The sequence below is a fragment of the Staurois parvus genome, unplaced genomic scaffold (genome assembly GCF_062004578.1).
Source record: "Staurois parvus isolate SC_StPar_1 unplaced genomic scaffold, SC_StPar_1.0 ptg001946l, whole genome shotgun sequence".
Taxonomy (NCBI): domain Eukaryota; kingdom Metazoa; phylum Chordata; class Amphibia; order Anura; family Ranidae; genus Staurois; species Staurois parvus.
The window spans coordinates 26,986-49,924 of record NW_028319742.1 but is presented as its reverse complement, the minus strand read 5'-3'; the positions used below and the strand labels follow the sequence as shown (position 1 = coordinate 49,924).

Here is a 22,939-nt window from a genome sequence, read left to right as displayed (position 1 = left end):
CCTCCCCTCCCCTCCCCTCCCCTCCCTCCCTCCCTCCCCTCCCCTTCCCTCCCTCCCCTCCCCTTCCCTTCCCTCCCCTCCCCTCCCTCCCTCCCTTCCATTGCTTTCCTCCCTTCCCTTTCTTTTCTTCCCTCCCTTTCTTTCTTCCCTCCCTTCCCTTTCTTTCTTCCCTCCCTTCCCTTTCTTTCTTCCCTCCCTTCCCTTTCTTTCTTCCCTCCCTTCCCTTTCTTCCTTCCCTCCCCTCCCTTCCCTTTCTTCCCTCCCTCTCTCCCTTTCTGGGAGGAGCACATCAGTAATATCCTCTCCTCTCTTCCTCTCCAGCTGTAACTGTAACTCTCAGATGCCGCCGGCGGTGAAGGTTCTGGTTGTCGGTGATCAGAGTTATCTCAGTGTCATTCTTCGGTTCTTTGTGGAGCAGCTGGCTGGGAAGACTCCGGATTGGCTGAACTATCTGCGATTCCTCATCTTACCTCTAGGTGAGAGCGACCAACAAGATGAACAAACCAGCCTAACGTGTACATGGCGGGATATTCACATGTCATATGTACAATGCTGGTGCTAGACTACTGTGCACTTCAGGCCAGACAAGCTACCGCCTCCACCTGTCGGTCCTCTCGCCTCCACCTGTCGGTCCTCTCGCCTCCACCTGTCGGTCCTCTCGCCTCCACCTGTCGGTCCTCTCGCCTCCACCTGTCGGTCCTCTCGCCTCCACCTGTGGGTCCTCTCGCCTCCACCTGTCGGTCCCTCTCGCCTCCACCTGTCGGTCCTCTCGCCTCCACCTGTCCATCCTCTCGCCTCCACCTGTCGGTCCTCTCGCCTCCACCTGTCCGTCCTCTCGCCTCCACCTGTCCGTCCTCTCTCCTTCCACTTCGCGGTCCTCTCTCCTTCCACTTGTCGGTCCTCTCGCCTCCACCTGTCGGTCCTCTCTCCTTCCACTTCGCGATCCTCTCGCCTCCACCTGTCGGTCCTCTCTCCTTCCGTTACGCGATCCTCTCGCCTCCACCTGTCGGTCCTCTCGCCTCCACCTGTCGGTCCTCTCGCCTCCACCTGTCGGTCCTCTCGCCTCCACCTGTCGGTCCTCTCGCCTCCACCTGTCGGTCCTCTCGCCTCCACCTGTCGGTCCTCTCGCCTCCACCTGTCGGTCCTCTCGCCTCCACCTGTCGGTCCTCTCTCCTTCCGTTACGCGATCCTCTCGCCTCCACCTGTCGGTCCTCTCGCTTCCACCTGTCGGTCCTCTCGCCTTCCACTTCGCAATCCTCTCGCCTCCACCTGTCGGCCCTCTCGCCTCCACCTGTCGGCCCTCTCGCCTCCACCTGTCGGCCCCTCTCGCCTCCACCTGTCGGCCCTCTCGCCTCCACCTGTCGGCCCTCTCGCCTCCTTCTGTCACCTGGCTCGTCCAAGCACCACATATGTATACAATATTTGTACAGGAAATCTGCTCACTATATGATGCCATTTGTACTGTGCTTTGTCTGTGGGCTGGTCTGTGTATGAAGCCTGCTTTGTGGGCCCATATAATACGCAGAGATGGATCTTCATAAGGAGTAGTTCTGGGGTTTTCTCCTGTAATATCTTGGTGTCTACATTGCAGGGCCACACCCGGTAGCATCCTTTTTGGCGTCTGTGGATAGTAAATACAGCTCTCTCTTTATGGATGCGGTCTGGAGAGACGTCTTCAGTCAGTCAGAACCCCCTGGGTCAGGTGAGCTGCATCTCCTTCTGGTCAGGCTGACCTCAGGTGGTGGGGTGGTATACAGTGCTAACATAGGGCTGCAGAGGGGTAATTACTGGCCTGGAAATGTTCAGAAATGTGTGGACTGTGCTACCTCTGTGGGTGGGGAGGATTTCAGCTTCATAGTTTATGACAAGACTAGTAAATGTTTGTTCAACCATGAATGAGTTCAAAGATGTGGCATGGTGATTCAGGACACCCCATGTGCCTTATTGTCCAATCAGGGAGTACATTAGCCAGACAGATTATTTGATCAGGTGGGAGAAAGAGTGAGATCTGTTTATGGCATGGTTGGGGAGTGGGTTATATGAGACCATGATGTGGTAGGTTGGGGAAGTGGTAGAAGAGGCAGAGCTTGAGTTGAGCAGGGCTTGGTTGGGGAGTTAAGAAGAGTGGGGGGGAGTAGAAGAAGCAAATTTGTGTGGTTGAGGGAGATAGAGGTAGAGCTGGAGTTGATAGTTAGGGAAGGGGTTGAGAGGACAGTGCTGCATGGTTAGGGGGTCATGGTGTGGAGGTAGAAGGGGCAAGTCTGGAGTTGATCATGGCTTGGCTTGGTGGTGGAGGTAGAGGTTATGGTGTGGTGGGTTGAAATGGGCAGAGCTGGAGCTGATCATCATTTGGCTTGGTCGTGGAGGCAGAGGTCATGGTTTGGGGAGTAGAAAAAGGTGAGTCTGGAACTGACCAGGGCTTGGTTTAGTGGTGGAGACAGAGGTCACAGTTGGGGGGTATAGAAGAGATAGATCTGGAGATGATTATGGCTAGGTTTGGTGGTGGAGACAGAGGTCATGGTGTGGGGGTAGAGGGGGGGGATTCTGGAGCTGACCATGGCCTGGCTTGGTGGTGTAGACAGAGGTCATGGTGTGGGGGTAGAAGAGGTGAGTCTGGAGCTTACAATGGCTTGGTTTGGTGGTGAAGGCAGAGGTCATGGTGTGGGGGTAGAAGAGGCAGAGCTGGATCTGATCTTGTGGTGGGTGGGGGGCAGATCTGGAGTCAATGATGGTGTGATTGGGGAAGAAGAGGTAGAGATTACTAGTGCTGGACGTGGTTGGGGAAGAGAAGGTGAACTGATATGGAGTGCCTAGAGTAAATAAGTGAATTAGAGGAGAAACGTTTGAGGGGTCATAGGAGGCCTGTGCAGAGTATATCATCCATCTTGGATTTTTTGTCCCTCGCAGATCGCCTTGATGTGGCAGGACGGGTGGCACAATACATTGCTGGGGCCTCTCAGTCACACCAGCTTTATATATCTGAAGCCATGCTGACCTACAGACAGCGGAGGTAAGGCTGAGTATAGCAAACATCTCTGTACAAGGTTCTCCCATTACCGTCTTCTTGGACTCCATTGTACAATGTGTGGGGATGGGGGGGGGGGCAGCAGTGATTGTGTAGATTCTGGGCTGTGCAGAGTATAGGGGGGTGAGAGGAGTAGAGGATGAGGGATTCAAATGATGGGAGCTGTGTAGGAGATGGGGGGTGTGGAGGGTGTGGGTGCAGGTGAGTAGAGAGTGGGAGGAAAAGGAAATATATCCTCTGCAGATTAAAGGGGAGCCAAAAATGAGAGATTTGGAGGACAAGGTATGATGGATAGAGGAGAGGATGATGGTGTACAGAGGGTGGGGTATGGGTAGCAGAAGATGGGGTATAGTTTACAGATGTGGACAAGTATAGAATAGAAGGCTGAAAATGGAAAAATAAGAATGGCCGGAGAATGAGGGTGTGTGGAGGGAATAGTAGGGTGAACAGGGGATGTGGATGCATGAAGGGATGGAGGTGTGTGGAGGATGGGAGGAAAGGATGGGGTATGAGGGACAGAGGAGAGGATGGAGGTGTGTGGAGGATGGGAGGAAAGGATGGGGTATGGGGGACAGAGGATGGAGGTGTGTGGAGGATGGGAGGAAAGGATGGGGTATGGGGGACAGAGGATGGAGGTGTGTGGAGGATGGGAGGAAAGGATGGGGTATGGGGGACAGAGGATGGAGGTGTGTGGAGGATGGGAGGAAAGGATGGGGTATGGGGGACAGAGGATGGAGGTGTGTGGAGGATGGGAGGAAAGGATGGGGTATGGGGGACAGAGGATGGAGGTGTGTGGAGGATGGGAGGAAAGGATGAGGTATGGGGGACAGAGGATGGAGGTGTGTGGAGGATGGGAGGAAAGGATGAGGTATGGGGGACAGAGGATGGAGGTGTGTGGAGGACGGGAGGTAAGGATGGAGGACAGAGGATGGAGGTGTGTGGAGGATGGGAGCTAAGGATGGGGTATGGGGGACAGAGGATGGAGGAGTGTGGAGGATGGGAAGGTAAGGATGGAGGACAGAGGATGGAGTTGTGTGGAGGATGGGAGGTAAGGATGGAATACAGGGACAGGAGGTAAGGATGGGGTACGGGGGGACAGAGGATGGAGGTGTGTGGAGGATGTGAGGTAAGGATGGGGTACGGGGGGGGGCAGAGGATGGGAGGTAAGGATGGGGTACGGGGACAGAGGATGGAGGTGTGTGGAGGATGGGAGGTAAGGATGGGGTATGGGGGACAGAGGATGGAAGTGTGTGGAGGATGGGAGGTAAGGATGGGGTATGGGGGGGTGTGGGGGATGGGAGGTAAGGATGCGGTATGGGGGGGACGGAGGACGGGAGGTAAGGATGGGGTACGGGGACAGAGGATGGAGGTGTGTGGAGTACAGGAGGTAAGGATGGGGTACGGGGGGACAGAGGATGGAGGTGTGTGGAGGATGTGAGGTAAGGATGGGGTACGGGGGGGCAGAGGATGGGAGGTAAGGATGAGGTACGGGGACAGAGGATGGAGGTGTGTGGAGGATGGGAGGTAAGGATGGGATACGTGGGACAGAGGATGGAAATGTGTGAAGGACAGGGAGAAAAGAATGTGGTATGGGGGGGGGCAGAAGATGGAGGTGTGTGAAGGATGGGAGGTAAGAATGGGGTATGGGGGACAGAGGTTGGGGATGTTTAAAGGATGGGAGCTAAGAATGGGGTATGGGGGACAGAGGTTGGGGATGTTTGAAGGATGGGAGCTAAGAATGGGGTATGGGGGACAGAGGTTGGGGATGTTTGAAGGATGGAGAGGTAAGCATGGGGGACAGAATTTGATGCGTGGACAGGATTGAAGGACGGGGTACAGGGGGTAGAGGATGGAGATGTTTAAGGATGGGGAGGTAAGGTTGGGGTACCTAGGATGGAGGATTTGAGGTGTGGAGGACATGAGGTACGGATGGGGTCCCGGGGAGGAAAGATGGGGATGTGTAGAGGACGCAGAGGTATGGATTGGGTTCAGATAGGCAGAGGTTTAGGTTTGTGGAGGAGATTTTAGGAGGTCACAATTATTTGCAGTTCTGATCTTGCTATAGGAGGATGAGGTGAGGTTTGAGGTCATTGTTACCTAGGAGACCGTCCATTATACAGACACTGTGTGCTGCGGGGCTCCATGGCCATACTGGGTCCAGGTTAATTACTTCCTCCTACAGAGCTCATATCTGGAAATGATTTCCTGGCTCTGCAAGGGCGGGGTGTGTCACATCAGTGCTGGAGGGAAACATTTGCTTTGGAAATAGTTCCTGTACCCAGGCTGGGAAGGTGAAAGGTCAGCTGTGGCTCCAGTGACATCACTATGGCATCACTCTTGTTCCATGGCTGTCATTCTCATCCTTACTTCACCGCCTCATGATTCACTGAACTAGAACAAGTGTGGGGGAAAGCAGTTCAGACTTCACTGGCTGCATGACTGCTCCAGGTCAGTGGGTGATGCCAGGCTCAGAATGAAGTGTCAGAAATAGTAGCGCTCATATTTGTCTGGTGTCAGAGTCCATTGGAGCGCCATGTCCCTGTGACCTCAGAGATGGGAGGACGACCTGCAGGTCTGTGGGGTGGAGAAGTCCTTCTGCTGTGCTCAATACATATAATAAACAGGCACCTCATACCCAGTGAGGGAGCAGAAGGTCACTGACCTGCATTCTCATAGCATCTCCTTGGTGCAATGGAAGCTTCTATATGGAGCAGAAAAGGTCTAGAAGAACATATAATGGAGAGCGCTTCCAAGAGTACCCTCTCTATATGATCATTGGATGTGTAGAAGGTCCTCCTCGCCTTGGAAGGTGGCTGGTTGTACACGTATTAGGCGTGTAGTATGGAGCTGGAACTTGCTCCTGCTGGAAGGTTCGGCAGTGTGGTTTGTGAATAGCGGTCCGATAGGACTGGTCCTGGTAGAATCTCAATAACGGCAAGTATGATGCAGGCAGAACATGGACTTCTGATTTTCAAAATTCCATTTTGCTCCTTCTGCAATGGAAGCTGCTGTAATTGTGTTACCTGGTAAAGGAAAGGGGGCCAATCCAAAACGCGTTGAATAAAGGTTTGACGTTCGGCTACAATATGTTCTGCCTGTAATGACCTTATTGATGTTAGATCAGGACTGGTCTTCTTGGACCATCATCAACAATCCATACTTGTGTACCTGCTGGAAGGAGCAAGCTCAAGCTCCATACTACAAGCCTGTTCATATCCAGCCAGCTTCCAAGGTGAGGAGAACCTTCTACACATCAAATATATTCTACACATTGAGATGGTTCCTCTCCCATATACAGTTGTGTTCAAAATAATATCCGTGTGATGATAAAAGTGACTGAAGCTGCAAATCCTTCTAATCCTTTTATTTCCATCCACACAAATGCATTGGGAACACGACACATTCTATTCCAAATCACAACATGAAGAAAAATACACCAAATTTGTGTTGTTCCTCTAAAAAAAATGGAAGAAAAGTGAATATTAGACGGTTCAAAAAAATGGCCGTGTTTGTATTCTTCTTTACAAACTCCAACATTCACTATATAAACTGAGAAATGTTTGAAGATTTTGCTTTCCTTTGAATGACTTCATGAATATTTGGTTGTAGTCGCACTGTTTCTGAGAACTGCTGTACATCTGTGTTGCATGGAGTCCCCCAACTTCTGGCCCCTGTGATCAGGTATTCCAGCCCAGGATGATTGGACCACATTCCACACTTCTTCTCTATTTCTTGGTTTGGCCTCAGAAACGGCATTTTTGATGTCACCCCACAAGTTTTCTATTGGATGAAGATCCGGGGATTGGGCTGGCCACTCCATAACGTCCATCTTGTTGGTCTGGAACCAAGATGTTGTACGTTTACTGGTGTGTTTGGGGTCGTTGTCTTGTTGGAACCCCCATTTCAAGGGCATTTCCTCTTCAGCATAAGGCAGCATGACCTCTTCAAGTATTCTGATGGATTCAAACTGATCCATGATCCCTGGTATGCGATAAATAGGTCCAACACCGTAGTATGAGAAACATCCCCATATCATGATGCTTGCACCACCATGCTTCACGGTCTTCACAGTGTACTGTGGCTTGAATTCAGTGTTTGGGGGTCGTCTGACAAACTGTCTCCGCCCACTAGACCCAAAAAGAACAATCTTACTTCCATCAGTCCACAAAATGTTGCGCCATTTCTCTTTAGGCCGGTCAATGTGCTCTTTGGCAGATTGTAACCTCTTCAGCACACGTCTTTTTCCCAACAGTGGGACTTTGCGGGGACTTCTTGCAGATAGCTTGGCTTCACATAGGCATCTTCTAATTGTAACAGTCCTCACAGGGAACGTCACACCTTCTTTCATCTTCCTGGAGCTGATTGTTGGCTGAGTCCTCACAGGGAACGTCACACCTTCTTTCATCTTCCTGGAGCTGATTGTTGGCTGAGTCCGCCCCATGTTGGCTATTCTTCTATCCATTCCAATGGTAGTTTTTCGCTTTCTTCCACGTCTTTCAGGTTTTGGTTGCCATTTTAAAGCATTTGCCATCATTTTAGCTGAGCAGCCGATCATTTTCTGCACTTCTTTATATGTTTTCCCCTCTCCAATCAACTTTTTAATCAAGGTACGCTGTTCTTCTGAACAATGTCTGGAACGACCCATTTTCCTCAGAATTTCAGAGAGAAATGCACTGTAACCAGCATGTCCAACATTTGCTGCCTTCCTTCCTTAAATAAGGGCAATAATTGCCGCCTGTTTATCAAAGAATGAATGACCTCACTAATAGAACTCCACACGGCTATTATTTTGAACACGCCACTTTCAATGAGTGATTCAATGACACAGAATCAGCAGCATGCATGTCATGACTGTTGGGTCTGTTGGATTTCTATGACTCTACTACACCTGCTAGGAAATTATCTGCCATGTAGAAATATCATTTCCACCAAAAACAGTGATTGATCCGGTTAGTGATGTCTGACGGCTAGTATTTTCAACACAACTGTAATACCTTCCTGATGATGTGTTCAGTCATCGTCTTCTCAGGAGTTGCCTTACTGCTCACATGGAGGCTTCTCTGCTCATCCTTGAAATATTAGAACTTCCTCCAGGGATTTTCTGGTGGCGGTCTTGGCCCAGAGGTATGGAAAGGATCAGATAGATGGAGACATGTTTATCTGCCTATCTGCTCTGTAAACAGAAAGTGTGACCTTGTCTGGGGAGTGGTGTCCAGTTTGGGATGGAACTTTAAACAAAATGGCCTTTTAGAAGAGGAGAAATGAAAGAGAGTGGGGAGGACAAGAGTAAGGAATGCGGAGGAACTCCGCAAAGGGAGAACTGATTGACATTGAGAAACGGCCAATCACGGCTTTCAGGTCATCAGATAGAAATGATGTAGCTGGAAATTTTTTGTCCGCTTTCTCAAGGTGTGGAAAGGGTACTCTACCATAAGATCTGTAGGTGTAGAAGAAGATCTGTAGTCTTCCAGAAGAGCCGATGCTGGTCGGTAATCCACCTAACTAGTGAATGGGATTGGGTGGAAATATCAGGATTACGATACTTTATAGCTTGTTAATCCATGGGTTGGCCAGTTGAAAGAAGTTATTTGAAGCCCTCTGAAGAGTCAAAGACACAAAATGGCATTTGGAAGGTTTGACTTCCATTCAATCATTCTGCAGAATAGTCATGGTATAAACATGTTCAATATCCCCAGCCAGTTGTACATGCCAGTGCCCTGGCACTGGTATTAGAGGATGGGCCTGGAGGAACCTGTGCAGGACAGGGCTGGTACAGGGTTATACTGCCATTATCAGTGAACATCATGTGCTCATGGAAGCCATGTTGCCAATCACTGACTCTCCTCCTAGAGAGGCAATCAATGGATAACGGATTGGGACTAACCACCTAGCCCTTATCCTAGGGATGTTTGGCTGGATGTATGAGGAGTGCACAGGTTCAGGATTTCAGGTGCATTTCTTTTTGTATTTGAGGTCACCTCTAGACGCCTATGAGATCCATTCAGTGACAGGTACACTTTGAGCTCCTTCTAAGTTCCATCCACCCGATTTTGCACTCTCTTTGACTTGTATGGGGAATGGCCATCCATAGAAGTCCTAATGCAGAGCACAACATTGACAGAACGATAGGAGCCCTAATCTGGGCTACACGTCTCCATTCTCTTCTCTCCATCTCTTGACATTTCCCATGATGCCATGAGCTGTATTCTGACCTTTGTTGGGTTGTGAGTAGAAGAGCCTTCATTGTAGAGTCACTTGGCTAGTACAAAGAATACAGTTACAGTAGTATAGACGTAAAAGAAATGTATTCTGGGTGGGGACATACTTTCTGACTTTTTTTAGTCAGGTAAATATAAAGCATTCCATACAAGTATTATATATTCTTCTTTGAAGCCAGCCAATCGAGTTTAAGGATCCTTGTCAGATGTTTTCATCCTTTTTGGTCCTCTGGGAATGAGGGAAAAGATGGCTCAGTCTGGACATTCAGCCAGATCATGGAGCCTCAAACAAGCTATATAAATGGACATTTATGAACATATAGATTAAATATAATCAATTACAGTTCCCCTTCAAAGGTGGATGAAGGTCCAAGAGAATGGTCAGCTTTGCAGGTGATATCCAACTATTGTGGGATCTGTCCTTCCTAGGTTTGCATATAAACATGAGCGTTCAGATTGCCCAGTTATACTTGTCTGTGCAGGAAGGAGCAATGGTGGCCACACGCTGCCAGTACCGATTCATCTTCAGGAAACGAGAGATCAGGCAGGGTTTTCAGAGACTACGTTGGTTTCCTCTGAGATGTCTTCTCTGAGGATGTGGTATTGTTGCCTTATCCCGCTAGATCTGGCTGGGCTGGTCCACGAACATCTTTCCTTGATGGGTTTTCATAGATTCACAAGAAATTAACGTAGTATAAGAATTAGGGTCACACGTATGGATGGGGTTTGGAGGAAGTCATGGATTTTTCTGGGTGTATCTCACAATCTTGTTCCTCGGGTGTTCTAGTTTCATGGGAATAAAATTCACATTCCATGAGATTTTGTTTGGGGATTTGGTAGTAGTTGTGGTGTTTTGTGTTGATATCATTACTATTACCATGACCAGTATCACCATGGCCAGCATAATTTGATGTCAATGGCAGATCTTGATAAGAGTTGATGTCTCTTCCCGTATTTGGGTGTCTGTGCTCTTCTCTGGAATCTTCACTAATCACACAGCAGTTTTTGTATAATGCTCCTTTTATGTTTTCTGGCTGTCCAGGAAAAGAAGTCTGTACTTTGATTTTTATACCAGGTACCCTGGTTTTGTTTCTTCTGTGTTTCTTATCGGAACTTCATGTCTAACCTTTTGTGTCTGTGAACTTCTTACCCTAAATGTCAATTTCCTGCTACATCAAAAGCATACAATGGTCCCAGCCTTCCCGTGGATCTTTCTGGGAAAGTCAGTATTTCAGTCCCGGCAGCTTCTACACCATTACATCCTTGAGGCAGAGAAGTAGACCCTGAGCCAGCACTGTCCTCCAAGCCTCCGAGACAGGAACACATTCCTACAAACATAGAGACAGGACACCTACCGAGTTCACTATCAGAAGAAGATTCAGTCTGAAGAACTCAGAGAATAAAAAGCTTTTTAATATCAAGCATTCCATAGAGTGTAGAAAACACTGATATCCCAGCACAGCAGTCACTGAGCCACGTAAAAATCAACTATTTCCACGTCTGAACACGGGGGGCTCATTGCTGCCCCTAAAATAGAATGAAAAGGGTAGATGATGAGTTGTAGGAGTGACCAGAGACACTTGTGGGGGTTTGCTGAATTCAGTCCACAGATATAAACTCCGATTAAATCCATCTCCAGGCATGTGTCTGATTTCCTATGGATGGAGGGGGAAAGGTGTGGACCTCTGTCAAGGACCCCATGGGGAGATTTATTCTCCCCTGGAGGGGACAGCAATCTCAAAGAGAGGAAGACACAGACACCAATGAAAACCCTTTCCCACCCCATTCATAAAAGAATCCTTGCTTTAGAGGGATTCCCCCTCATTTTGTGTCCTGAGACCTTCTGACCTAAAAGCAGGAAGTGAAGGGAGATCTCTCCTGTAACAAGAACCTGGCAGACTGGTTCATCCTTCCCTACTTTATCCTATTTGGGGTGTGAATTTTTTACCTTTAGCAGAGTTGTTTTTTTCCGGGATGGTGTCATTGTAACACTGATTGGTCTTAGTTGCTGCTTTTTTGGTTTTCAGGGTCAGTCTTTTTCACTCTTTTTTTGGACCATGGAAGCCTTCCCCTCTAATTTTTTAGGTTGTTACAGCCTTCATTTACCAGTCCTGTGTCCCTTTCTTCCGCATACTGGTGACCTCTGTCTTCTGTCTGGGAAGTTCCGATTTATGGAGTCGATGTTGTCAGCTGTTGGCATCCTGCATCCCTCCACCAATGCTACCCCTTCCTAACATCCTCATCACTCTGTCTCCTCCCAGTGAGTTATCTGTAGATCTTCCAGAAATAGTTCCCATCAAGGAAATCCCTCATTTATACGTGATAGAAAGATGTAGATCATTTCCACTCATTACCCTCTAAAGGTGGCAGACCAGTTCTTTGCCATGAATGAAGTGACTCAGTCCGAAATTCACACCTTCTAAGAATATAAAATGGGTCTCCACACATTGCTTAGACCCTCCCAGGAGTCCCGCGGATACCTTCATACGGGATAGTGAAGCAATCCTCCCGCTATGGGATGGGGAACTGAGTAGGAATATTTTCTGTTCATAACATTTGACACACCAGTAGAGGATTGCCCCATTTAAATATCAAACTTTAAATACTTTCATGATTTTTATCACATGAAGATACTGGGACAGATTTACTAAAACTGGAGGGTTCAAAATCTGGTGCAGCTCTGCATAGAAACCAATCAGCTTCCAGTCTTTTTTTTTTTTGTCAAAGCTTACTTGAGCAAGCTGAAGTAGGCAGTCGATTGGCTACAATGCACAGCTGCACCAGATTTCACACTCTCCAGTTTTATAAATCTCCCCCATAGTGTCTCTGTGTCATCTATCTCTTCTGGGATCTTGTAAAGATTCCAATGTTTGATTGGAGGATATCCTCTGTGGATCGATGTGCATGACTAGAGGAGAGCTTCTGAAAATCCATGTGTCTAATTAGAAGAGATCTTGTGTAGATCATTGTGTCTGGCTGGAGGAGATCTTCTAAAGATCCTTGTCTCTGACCGGAAGAGATCTTGGAAATCCTTGGGTCTGGTTGGAGTAGAGCTTGTGAGGATCCTTGTGTCTGATTGTAGGAGATCTTCTAAAGATCCTTGTCTCTGACCGGAAGAGATCTTGGAAATCCTTGGGTCTGGTTGGAGTAGAGCTTGTGAGGATCCTTGTGTCTGATTGTAGGAGATCTTCTACAGATCCTTGTCTCTGACCGGAGGAGATCTTGGAGATCCTTGGGTCTGGTTGGAGTAGAGCTTGCGAGGATGCTTGTGTCTGATTGTAGGAGATCTTCTAAAGATCCTTGTCTCTGACTGGAGGAGATCTTGGAGATCCTTGGGTCTGGTTGGAGTAGAGCTTGTGAGGATCCTTGTGTCTGATTGTAGGAGATCTTCTAAAGATCCTTGTCTCTGACTGGAGGAGATCTTGGAGATCCTTGGGTCTGGTTGGAGTAGAGCTTGTGAGGATCCTTGTGTCTGATTGTAGGAGATCTTCTAAAGATCCTTGTCTCTGACTGGAGGAGATCTTGGAAATCCTTGGGTCTGGTTGGAGTAGAGCTTGTGAGGATCCTTGTGTCTGATTGTAGGAGATCTTCTAAAGATCCTTGTCTCTGACTGGAGGAGATCTTGGAAATCCTTGGGTCTGGTTGGAGTAGAGCTTGTGAGGATCCTTGTGTCTGATTGTAGATCTTTGAAAGATTCTTATGTCTGAATCGAAGAGATCTTAGAGATATTTGGATCTGATTGGAGGAGAGCTTGTTCCTAAGGCCATATTTTCTGGTGTACCAATATTGCAGTTTGTTACATTTTTGTGAAGTCTCTTCCACCTAGGGGCTCGTGATTTTGAAGTTTGAACTAGGACTCCTGGACTCGGATTGTGACCCGAAATAAGTAAGCAACCGCTGTAAAGGTGACTGCAGAGCTGTGAAGTCCCGTGAAGACTGAGATTGAGCTGTGCAGTCACTTTTGTTGTTTTTTTTTTTTTATTCTGGGTCACAATCCTGTACCATGTCCTTTTGTCTCTATTGGTCAGGTGACCATGTGGACCGCGCTTATGCTTATCAAATGGTGTTTTCCCGGAAACTGTATATGCCGCCACAACATTTGATACTGAACCTCACCACACGGCAAATCAGCGACTTCAGTCACAGAGGCACCAGCTAAGCGGCACCAACAATTTGCTGTCTTTGAAGCTCAGTAAGCTCTGACACGACTCCGTATTACTAGCAGCGTACGCAGCGAATGAGGACAGTGAGGCTTCCCACCTATTAGCTAGGTGTCTCATCGCACAGCGGAAACAAAAGAATGCTACATCACTTCCGCTTTTACCGCCAAACATGGTGTCACTTTCACACTTGCAAACCATGGAGTGTTTCCATTTTTTTGTCTAACCCCTTTATCTCCAACTGAGTGCAAATTGTACCATTTCAGTGAATATTACTAAATTCTATGATTTTGGGATGCTGGTTTTGGAGAGAGAAGAAAATCTCTAGTGAAGGCATGAACAGAGCCAGGGCAGAGGTGGAGACAGCAGAGCAAAGACACACTTTGTGCAACAACAGTGGAAATGAATGGTAGTGATTCACCAAGCACTGATCAAAAGCAATCTGAGGGTGCCGTGGCAGTACAAAGCCCAAGAGTCTCTGGCCAGTGGTGGGGCTTGGATATGGAAGTGATGGCCAACAAAAGTATCTGCAGCATGCCGCCTGCTCAGAGTTGGCAATGTGACGCGTCTGAGGATGTCCCAGATTGCTTTTGATGAGCGTTTGACTAATCAGTTGACTGTACACTATTTCAGGCAATTTGCGATTAAAATCCACTTTCGTTTTAAGGTTTTATTGAGGTACAACCAATACAGAGTCAAGGAAAACAAAGAACCGTGTCATATGGCCCTACATACATCACATTTCCATAACAACATGGTGTCCAGTGCCTGATGACATGTATGGGAACCCTCCAAATACATAACACGTGGCCCCCAACCTTCCATCATTCGGTGATCATTGTCCATCACAACCCAGACAACCAAAAAGTAGATGAAACCATGAAGACTTAGGAGTTGGACCAGAGATGACCCAATCAAGTGACCAAGTATGGAGGGCAGCCCATCATATAGAGGATCAATAAAGGGCACCAGGAATCTTAAATTTGAGGAAAAGGAGGGAGTTGAAGGAGAAAAAGTGGGGCCCATGACCAATAACTCACCTGTGCCCCCGTGTGCCTGCTCCCACACACTAAAGTATCATAGTGTAGCACTAACCCCTTAGTTGCTGAAGATTTGGGTCCCCCTATAGTCCTGCACAGCCAGGCAACCTGATTTTCCACAGACTTGCATTCGGGAGACCGTAAACAGTCCTTGAGCTTAATTTTTAGGTTTTATTAGAGGTATTGAACTTGGATGGAGTAAGGAACAGTAAACTGAGGACTTCTTAGCAACTATGTACAAGTTCAAGGATAGAACTTCTCTTCTAGGAGAGCTCTTCAGCCTCTCCTGGTGTACCACCCCAGACCCCAGATACATCCTCCTCTTTACCTGTCTGGATGAATCCCTGGGCAAGGGTATCCAGTGGCTGCTACTTGATAGGGTCAACGTTCCAGGTATGGAGCCAGTCAGGTTTCCCATCAGAATACCCTCCCCCCTTAACTGGCCCAGAGGGTGTAGGATTGCTCACTTGTTTTCCTGTGAGCTGGCTGGGTTGGTGGCTGCCTTCGGGCCTTCTGGTCGGCTGGCTCTTTCCCTGGCTCCACAGGTGGTCCTCCTTCCGAGGATTGGGGAGGCTAAGTAATCCTCCTTTCCAGGTCCCGGATTGTTGAAACGCCCCTTCCCAGCAGGCCCCCTCCCAGGTTCCTACATCTCAGCCTTTCTCACATTGTCCACTCAAATTCTCCTGCTGCTGAGCAGAGGCTCAATCATACTTAAGGGCTGTCCTGACCCCATGCCATGCCCCCTGCCTGGGGATTGGTCAGGTTCACTTAAAGTGTTACTAAACCCTGGACCCCGCATTCACTGTACCCGCTCTCCCCGGACCCCGCATTCACTGTACCCGCTCTCCCCGGACCCCGCATTCACTGTACCCGCTCTCCCCGGACCCCGCATTCACTGTACCCGCTCTCCCCGGACCCCGCATTCACTGTACCCTCTCTCCCCGGACCCCGCATTCACTGTACCCTCTCTCCCCGGACCCCGCATTCACTGTACCCTCTCTCCCCGGACCCCGCATTCACTGTACCCGCTCTCCCCGGACCCCGCATTCACTGTATCCGCTCTCCCCGGACCCCGCATTCACTGTATCCGCTCTCCCCGGACCCCGCATTCACTGTACCCGCTCTCCCCGGACCCCGCATTCACTGTACCCGCTCTCCCCGGACCCCGCATTCACTGTATCCGCTCTCCCCGGACCCCGCATTCCCTATATCCGCTCTCCCCGGACCCCGCATTCAATATATCCACTCTCCATGGACCCCGCATTCATTATATCCGCTCTCCCCGGACCCCGCATTCGCTATATCCGCTCTCCCCGGACCCCGCATTCCCTATATCCGCTCTCCCCGGACCCCACATTCACTATATCCGCTCTCCCCGGACCCCGCATTCCCTATATCCACTCTCCCCGGACCCCGCATTCACTATATCCACTCTCCCCGGACCCCGCATTCACTATATCCGCTCTCCCCGGACCCCGCATTCACTATATCCGCTCTCCCCGGACCCCGCATTCACTATATCCGCTCTCCCCGGACCCCGCATTCACTATATCCGCTCTCCCCGGACCCCGCATTCACTATATCCGCTCTCCCCGGACCCCGCATTCACTATATCTCCTCTCCCCGGACCCCGCATTCCCTATATCCACTCTCCCCGGACCCCGCATTCACTATATCCACTCTCCCCGGACCCCGCATTCACTGTATCCGCTCTCTCCGGACCCCGCATTCACTATATCCGCTCTCCCCGGACCCCGCATTCACTATATCCGCTCTCCCCGGACCCCGCATTCACTATATCCGCTCTCCCCGGACCCCGCATTCACTATATCCGCTCTCCCCGGACCCCGCATTCACTATATCCGCTCTCCCCGGACCCCGCATTCACTATATCCACTCTCCCCGGACCCCGCATTCTCCTGAATTACAGCAATGACCACAGTTCCAGTGAACGGCACATATACAGCAGATACAATTTCTATATATTTACCAAACTTATGGAGCCATTCGTAGGGAAGATATAGGAACCTCCAGGATAATAAAACACTTTTTTTTTTTTTTACAATTTTCATCCTTTTAATAAATATAAAAACAGATTAAGGTTCAATAAAAACATTCAAATATAAGACATATTCGTCTTTAACAATCATTTTGATAGGCAATTCATTGTTGAGTTTAGGTCAACATGACCACGGAATACGAATGCTGCTGAATTTGTCCTGTTCTAGTCATCAATGACCTCTTTTCATAGAAGTGGTAAAGTGATACCCACTCAGTGAGGTGACCCTGTCAGGCGGTCACCATCATTACCCTGGCAGTACTTTGTGGTGGAAGCAGAATTAGACTTACCTTTTCTGCGGTCCATTTGCAGAAACTTCACTCTGTAGCAGCTTTCGGCACCATAGCTATTCTTCACTTCTGACTGTGTGGAATGGAGGGTTCCTCCATTGGCTACTGTGGTTTCTCCCGCCCCTACATCATTATTACCAGTACTAGGGGTCGGCAGGAGAAACCACAGCAGGCAGCCTGAGAAGTTGAATAGCATTGGTGGTGAATCGGCACCTGACAGGGTCACTTTAAGATGTGTGCTTAGCATCTTCTTAGTGAGCTGAAGGAGCTACAAAGGCTTCAATGAAGCAGCTGGAAGCTTTGCATATGATTGGTTGAAGCTGGCTTTACACACAAGCTGGACACCATGTGTACTAGGCCTAAGAATTGAATATTACTGTAGAGTAAAGGAAATATGATGTGAATGTTCCAGAGCAATGATGACACGAACATACATTATTGTGGTAGGTGTATAGGTTGTTATGTTCACCAAAACCATAACCTCAACCCAGCCATGGAGAATGCTGGAGGGCGCATAATGGGGTCTCAAAGCAGCATGACTGATAGGCCAATGAAGTCAGAGAAGTACAAAGATATTCCACAATCCGAGGACATCTGAGGTCTAGAACTCAAGACGTTAGGTCGTTCATAATGACAACCATCCGAGGAATGGACCAGCTACACAGTGTTGATCACAAGTATTTCCATATTTTAGAAAAGTCATGTCACAGCTCTGACTTCATAAAAACAAAGGTTGAAAAAAGACACGTCGAGTTTGCCCAATAGAAACCCTCCATATTTAGCATTCTATGCACACTGTTCATTCATTGGAAGGCAAAGAACCCCAATAAAGCATGATCCAGTTTGTTCCAACTTACCTTCCTCATCCCCTGAAGCAATCTGATGTTCTCTTGATCACCTGTCTCTGATATATATCCTTTATATGTGAATAATGGGTTCTGTTTTCTGCAGTCCCATTCAAATTCTGTGGTGCAATATACAGCTGGCTGGCCAGACACAGATCCCCAAATTACACTTGGAATAGACTAGGCCTGTGTTCCGTAATGTCCTCCATCTCCCATCAGAAGGGATGGTTTTTCATCAGGGCTAACACCAATAATGGGAGATCTGCCCCTACCTGAATAGAAAGGTACCCATACGTTCCCTATTGACAACTGTCCTTCATGAATACAGATATGGCAATATACCACCTTGAGGGTGTTTAATAGATATGTCCGTCTTATCATGATGTAGATGAAGATCAGGTGACATGTTCATGCCATGTGTGGGGAAGTGTAGAAACATGCAAAGAATTCACAGGATTTTCCATTCACCTACCAATTCCGCAAAGCTAAGCCTTGGTCCTCTGCTGAGAACAAATTCCCTGGTAGGCCCTTTATCTCCATCATGGGTGGGATGACATCTGAGTGACCACCATTTTCACCAGAGGACCCTGACTCTTCCATTAGCAATGTTTCTGCTACTTGTTCTATGCTTGCTTGCTTCAGAATTCCTCGTAAACAGTTTGTACATTCTAATAGTTACTATACTATTTTATTTTATTGTCTTCCATTCTCTCTTCTCCTTCAGTTCCTCTTCTGCTGCATCTCCTGTTAATGTTCTCTTCTATCTCTTCTTCTCCCATTTCTCCTCTAGTTATGTGTGCTCCTCCATCTCCTCTGCTCGCTCTTCTTCTCCAAGTATTCATGGTTCTCCTCTTTTTCTTCTTCTCCCACCTCTCATCTAATCCATGTATCCTCCTTCATCTCCTCTTCTCCTATTATTTATGTGTGCTCCCCAATCTCCTTCCCCACCATCTCTTTTCCTACTATCCATGTGTTCTCCATTATCCATGTGTCATCCTCCTCTACTCTTATTTCTCATGTGTTCCATCCCCTTTCTTCCACCATTTCTGCTACTACCATCTCTTCTACTCCATCACCTTTTTCCCATCTCTTGTTTGCTGTTCACGCTTTCTCCTCTATCTGTTCTTGTTTCATGTCTTCTCCTTCCATGACTTTTTCTTCCACCTCTCCTCCTATAACCCATGTACTCTCCTTCTCCTATTCTTCATCTTATATCCTATTTTTCCTCCTCTGTTTTCTTTACTCCCACTACTCGTATTATTCATGTGTCCTCTTCCATCTCCTCTTCTTTCACCTCGTTTTCTATTCACAAGTGTTCCTCCATCTCCTATCTTTCATCCTCATCCAATTATTCATGTATTCTCTCCATCTTCCTCCTCTCCTTTGATCATCCATGTATCCTCCTCTCCTCTTTTTATCAATGCATTCTTCTCCATCTCCTCTTCTTCCATCTCACATTCTGTTATCCCATTGTCTTCCTCTTCTCACAACCTTTCTCCTATTAGTCATGTATCCTTCTCCATCGTCCCTTCACCATATCTGCTGTTATCCATTTTTCCTCCTCCCTTTCCCTCCATGTTAATTCACGTGTCTTCCATCACCTTCTCTGTCTCTCATTGTGTCATCTCCTCTATGTCCTCTTCTCTCATTTTTCCTTGTATTATTCATGGGTCCTCCTTTGTTTCCTCTTCTTAGACCTTTCCTTCTGGTATCTATTTGTTGTCCTGTTTTTCCATCTGTCGTCCTAATATTCACATGTCCTCCTTCATCTCCTCTTCTCCAACACTTTTATTATTCAAAGATCTTTGTCGTTCTGTTCTTCTCCCACCTCTTTTTCTATTATCTGTGTCCTTCCTCATCTTCTATCTTTTCATCTGTTATTCATGAATACTTTTCCTCTTTTCCCATCTCTTCCTCTAATATTTGAGTCTTTCTCCATCGCCTCATCTCCCATCTCTCCTAATATTCATGGGTCCTCCTTGATCTCCTTTCCTCCAGCCTGTCCTCCTATTATTCATGAATTTTTCTTCCTTCTCCTCTTCTTTCATATTATTTGTGTCCACATCCATCTCAGCTTCTCCCACCTCTCTTTCTGCTACTCATTGTCCTCCTCCATCACCTCTTCTCTTCACCTTTGGCTATCTATCGTCCTCCATCACCTCTTCTCTTACTTTTCCCTCTGTTATCCATTTGTCTTCTTTTATCCCATCTTTTTGCACTTCTATTGTTGTCTACGTGTTATCCATCATCTGCTGCTCTCCTTTTATTTTTTTTCTTATTTTCATTCATATGTCTCTTCTCTCTCCCTTTCTCTTATTCTATTATTTACGGATCTTTGTCAATCTTGTTTTCTGCCACCTCTCATCCTATTTTCCTCCTCCATCTCCTCTCCTCCTATCTCTCCTCCTATTATTCATGTGTCATTCTCCATCTTTCCTTCTGCCATCCATTTGTTCTCGTTCATATCTTCTTTCCTTATCTTTCTTTCTGTTGTTCATTTTTCCGCTCCATCTCCTTTGCTTCCTCCTCTCCTTCTGTTATTCATTTTCCTTCCTTCCACACCTGTTCTCCCTCATCCCCCCTCCATCTTCCTTTACCCCATCCATACTTTTTTATGGGGCCCCTTCTATGTTCTCTTCTGGTGCCTCCACTCCTAGTATTGATGGTTTCCTCCATCTCCTCGCCTCAAGTCATTCATATGTCGTCATCCATCTTAGCTTCTCCCAACTCTTCTTCTTTTATTCATTTGTCCTCCTCCATCTCCTCAGTTCCCACCTCTCCTTCTGATTCCTCACCCTTCTCTTAGTTTTCACGTTTTCCTCCATCTCCTCTCATCATGTCATTCATGTGTCCTCATCCATCTCAGCTTCTCCCAACTCTTCTTCTGGTATCCATTTGTCATCCTTTGTCTCCTCTGTCCCCACCTCTCCTCCCATTTCCTTGTTTGTCCTTCTTGATCTCTTCTGTTCCCACCTCTCCTTCCACTTCTTCATTTGTTCTGATCTCCTCTGTTCCCAGCACTGCTTCTGTTTCCTCACCCCCCTCTCATTATGCACGTTTCCATCCAGCTCTCTCCTCATATCATCTGTGTGTCCTCATTCATCTCAGCTTCTCTCAAATCTTCTGTTATCCATGTGTTATCCGTTTTCCCCTCTGTTCCCACTATCCTTCCATTTTCTCATTTGTCCTCCTCCATCTTCTCTCTTCCCACCTCTCCTCCCTTTTCCTCATTTGTCCTTAATCTAGTCTGTCCCCACCTCTCCTTCTATTTCCTCATTTGTTCTCCTCCATCTCTTCTCTTCCCACTTCTCCTTCCTTGTCCTTGTTTGTCCTTCTCCATCTCCCCTGTTCCCACCTCTCCTTCTGTCTCCTCCTCCTCCTCCTCCTAGTCAGGGGTGGACTGACAACTCATGGGGCCCCCGGGCAATAGGGGATCATGGGGCCCCTGTGTCCTCACCCACACTCAAACCACACCCAAAAAAAGCCTGTGAAAGGTACCAGGGGCATCTCATGGGGCCCCCTACTGACCCTGGGCCCTCGGGCAGTGCCTGAGTGTCCGAATGGTCAGTCCGCCCCTGCTCCTAGTATTCACTTTTTCATCCAGCTCCTGTCCTCATCCATCTCAGCTTCTTCCAAATCTTCTGTTATCCATCTGTCCTCCTCCATCTCCTCTGTTCCCACCTCTCCTTCTGTTTTCTCGTTTGTCCTCATAATTGCCTCTGTTCCCACCTCTCCTTCTTTTTCCTCATTTGTCCTCCTCCATCTTCTCTGTTTCCTCATTTGTTCTCCTCCGTCTCCTCTGGTCCCACCTCTCCGTCCTTTTCCTTGTTTGTCCTCCTTAATCCCCTCTGTTCCCACCTCTCCTCCTCACTTTTCCTCTCCTCCTCACTTTTCCTCCTCCATCTTCTCTGATTCCTCATTTGTTCTCCATCTCCTCTAGTCCCACCTCTCCTTCTCCTCACTTTTTCCTCCTCCATCTTCTGTTTCCTCATTTGTTCTCCTCCATCTCCTCTAGTCCCACCTCTCCTTCTCCTCACTTTTTCCTCCTCCATCTTCTGTTTCCTCATTTGTTCTCCTCCATCTCCTCTAGTCCCACCTCTCCTTCTCCTCACTTTTTCCTCCTCCATCTTCTGTTTCCTCATTTGTTCTCCTCCATCTCCTCTAGTCGCACCTCTCCTTCTCCTCACGTTTTCCTCCTCCATCTTCTGTTTCCTCATTTGTTCTCCCTCATCTCCTCTAGTCGCACCTCTCCTTCTGACTTTTCCTCCTCTATCTTCCCTATTTCCTCATTTGTTCTCCACCTCCTCTGGTCCCACCTCTCCTTCCTTTTCCCCGTTTGCCCTCCTCAATCCCCTCTGTTCCCACCTCTCCCTCTCCTCACTTTTCCTGCTCCATCTCCTCTGCTCCGACCTCTCTAATATTTCCTGTGTTCTTCTCGATGTTGCTCGATTTTCTCAGCTTTCTTTCTTGTGTTATTCTATTATTTGTTTTCACATCTCTGCTTTACTTCTTAAATTTTCTATTTCGGTGTCTTTTCTTCTCCTCTTCCCCTTTTCTCAGTGCTGAAGAAGATTCTTGCCAGAAGTTTGTTCCTTTTATTGGGGTGAGTCCGCTTTGCACAGAAACAAACATTTGATATTTATCCAAATATTTTATACCAACAAATTTTAAACATGATTGAAATGTATTGTTCTATAATTATATATTATTTAAGAAAAAAAGTCTTTAATGGCGGCAATCATCTTATCCATTTTGAGTTGCAAAGTTCCCGCCACGTGTACAACTACAATATGTGTTCTTCCCTAATCCCGTACACCGGCACACATCATCTATGGTCCATCAATAGTACTTAGACATTTAGGATGTTTGAGCGATCAGCAGAAATGTATACAGAATTTACCATACCGAGGGTGGTAGGTGCCCAATGATTGTATGATGATTCATTGAGTGATTCTTATTCACAGATTTATATCTGTGGATTATAAATGGTGATAAGTCTCCTGTAACCGTTTGGAATTGAGGAAGCCGAGGTGGTTAGGGCAGTAAGAGTTTCCCATTCACAATGTAGGATGTTGGGATTGAGGTGGCTCAGATCCTATCATAATGTAGACAAGGACAGCTCGTTTTCAGTGAGAGTCTTGGTGTTTGTTATGTACAATTAAATCCCACAAATGTGATCACAAGAAAGCCATCTGTTGTCTTCACGTGGTGCTATTCTATACTGACTCAATTAGAAATTTGGCCAAATGGAAAAAAAAACACCTTAAGGAATGGAGAACACAATGCTATAGTACTGCCTAGA

General features: G+C 47.5%; 1 protein-coding gene across 1 annotated transcript in view; it reads left to right on the top strand.

Annotated features, from left to right (window-relative positions):
* The first annotated feature begins 327 nt into the window (after positions 1–327).
* LOC149433173 (phosphofurin acidic cluster sorting protein 1-like) overlaps positions 328–22,939 on the top strand; it is a 40,283-nt gene continuing 17,671 nt past the window's right edge. Inside the window, exons 1-5 of the mRNA XM_089664562.1 lie at positions 328–476; positions 1,592–1,702; positions 2,908–3,010; positions 10,286–10,318; positions 22,198–22,240. Of these exons, the coding sequence (XP_089520688.1) occupies positions 341–476; positions 1,592–1,702; positions 2,908–3,010; positions 10,286–10,318; positions 22,198–22,240 (426 nt within the window). The 5' untranslated portion in view covers positions 328–340. The remainder of the gene's footprint in view (positions 477–1,591; positions 1,703–2,907; positions 3,011–10,285; positions 10,319–22,197; positions 22,241–22,939) is intronic.